Source organism: Cyprinodon variegatus, unplaced genomic scaffold (genome assembly GCF_000732505.1).
Source record: "Cyprinodon variegatus isolate N-32 unplaced genomic scaffold, C_variegatus-1.0 Scaffold1127, whole genome shotgun sequence".
In the NCBI taxonomy this organism is placed as follows: Eukaryota; Metazoa; Chordata; class Actinopteri; order Cyprinodontiformes; family Cyprinodontidae; genus Cyprinodon; species Cyprinodon variegatus.
In genome coordinates, this window is record NW_015151580.1 from 117,225 (window position 1) to 119,785 (window position 2,561).

A 2,561-nucleotide genomic window follows, 5' to 3' on the forward strand; every position below is an offset into this window, starting at 1 on the left:
TATATATATATATATATATATATATATATATATGTATATATATGTATATATATGTATATATATATGACTTTCAGTTTAACACATATCTAAAGAAAGAGCAAGTTTCTTTTGTGTGTTTACCATAAAGCCCACATAAAATACTTTGGAATGAAATTTTGTTCATTATTCATGATTTTCTTCTCAAAATTCAATCAGTGGGTTATTTTGTTTAATTTTCTGTTATATTCTTATTCCTTGTGTTCGTGAGTAGTGAGAAAAATAAATGCAATTATAATTCAACATTAAAAAATACTAGAATACAGTAAAAAATACTAGAATACTTAACAACACAGTATTACTAAAATAAATAGAAAACATTGGTTCTAAAAACTATATTTCTATGAAATACAAGCACCATAAGAACAATTTGTTATATATTTGAGGTAACTGGTTCTTTAGAGGAGGGGGATTTTTATCCTCTGACTGGTTTATTTATGTCTTTTCTGATTAAATTAATAAATTATTAAACCCTTTCAAACTGACTTTGTTTTACTTGTATGTTCTCTACACAGTTTTACCTGCTAATTGATTTATTTCCTAGTGTTTTAAGAGATTAACTACAAACAATTTAAAAACCTACTTCTAATCATGTTCTTCACATGTCAGCATATGACCATTATTCAATATAAATAATGTTTTTTATGTGTTTGTGTTATTGTTATTATTATTTTGTTTAAGCTGCTGCTTAATGTATCTTTCTTTGTGGTTTATGGTAATTCCTGTATTTATCCTCGGACTTACCCAGACTAAGTTGGTCTTTTATTTTTAGACTTTTTCTAGAAAGATTCTCCTGTTTGCATCAATATGAGCACCTTAAACTAATGTGAAGTTTGAGTTTCTTAGATTGAAGCACAGCCAGTGATGAGTGTGAAGCAGAGCAGACAAGAGGACACTTCAGCATCAGGACGCTCTTCTCCTCCTCTTCAGCTCCTCCTCGTATCTCTGCAGCTGAGACATGAAGCCGGGATTCGGATCCACGATGTGACGAGCTGTCTTCACCCTCTAAGAGAAGATATGAAACATCAGCAAGCCTTGTTAACCATCTGTCCTCCAGCTGGATCCAGTTTCTAACAGCTTGCTGAGTGTGCAGGATAGCTGCTGCCATCTGTTGTTTGTTACGATAAATACAAGCTACTTTTAACTACCTTTAAAACCTATGCATGCACATTAATAATAAGCGTTCCTTATTTCCTGATAATGGCATCATTTAGGTTTATCAGAAGTAAATACACTGTAGTATAAATTTCTATTTTCGCAGTTATTTTCCCAACTGAATTAATATGGTCATTGCTTCCATTTTAACTGCAGTATTTTTACACCTTCTTAGTAAAGTTGAAGGTCGTCCATCTAAGACATCTGCTGATGTCTGAATGTGGTTTCACGTTGATCAAATGGGCTGAAGGTTCTGTCAAACACTGAGCTGTTTTTTACCTGTTTCCTCTTATGTTGTGTTGATTTCGGTTTGAAAGCTGTGGTTGGAAGACCTCCGTACCAAAACCCTAATCGTCAGCTCTCTTTATGGATTAGATTCATTTTACTTTTGGTCAAATAAGAAAGATTACTTTACCTGCCAGGAGTGTGAACATTTTCTACATATTTTTCTGAGCTAAATAAAAGCAGGGACTGAATGACCTTAAATAATTCCTGTCAGCAGTAGCTTGTTGTGTCCCTGTCCTTTTTGAGGACACCTTGGATATTTAAACCCTTGGTGTTTGAAAACAAAGTGTTGTGCTGAAACCATATCAGGGCCTGGCAGATGGAGCTTCAGAGTTCTGTTGATGCCGGCTGACAGAACCGCTCAGGCAAACAGGAAACCATTCGTTTTGCTAATCCACAGATTTTTAAATATTAGATTACATTTACTAAGGTTGCAGTGATTGTTCATCACACCTGCTGATCCTGACAAAGAGTTCACAGTGAAAATGCAAACTTCAGGAGCACAAACCTAATTTATATATAAATACAAAAGTGAGACAAGATTGCTCTGATTAACTTTAATGCACAATAAATATTGCAAAGGATATAATGTCTGCATGCACACATTGGTAAATATAGCTTACTTATTGGTGTTTATATTTTGCTTATATTCTCAAATTTACTCTAGAAACTTTGGAAATGTATACGTTTGATAATTTGCCTTTTTAAGAGATGCTGTGAGTCTTTTTAATTCATTCTGGGGATGAGAACAGGTAGAAAAAATGTATTAGAGTGGCTCTAATGTGCCTTTTACTCCAAAAGAAGAGCAAGCATCACTTTGTTCACCTAGTTTGCTTCTGCTTGGACCAACTATCACATCCTTTATCTGCTATAATGAAAGGTCAAATCTGGAATCAGAACCATATTTACAGAACCTACCAAAGTGTTGTCATGCAAGCTTAGTTGAATTAAATACTATGATTAAAAGAAGTTATACCTGTTTACCATGCAGGGGAGCGTGGTGCATATGATACCTAGGCCTTCACTGGGCAACCCTCCACTTAATGTGTTTCTTATCTCTTTCTTGATATATATATAGAAAGAGA

At 34.0% G+C, this 2,561-nt stretch overlaps 1 protein-coding gene across 3 annotated transcripts in view; it reads right to left on the minus strand.

Moving 5' to 3' along the window:
• The window catches only part of dusp28 (dual specificity phosphatase 28), a 30,015-nt gene that overhangs the window by 20,151 nt on the left and 7,303 nt on the right, over positions 1-2,561 (minus strand). For 2 of the 3 annotated variants that reach the window (XM_015400638.1, XM_015400639.1), the window contains exon 3: positions 104-1,041. In XM_015400638.1, the coding sequence (XP_015256124.1) occupies positions 940-1,041 (102 nt within the window). In that variant the 3' untranslated portion in view covers positions 104-939. Of the gene's footprint in view, positions 1-103; positions 1,042-2,561 lie in introns of those variants that run through there. The other variant, XR_001482088.1, reaches the window with a different exon arrangement.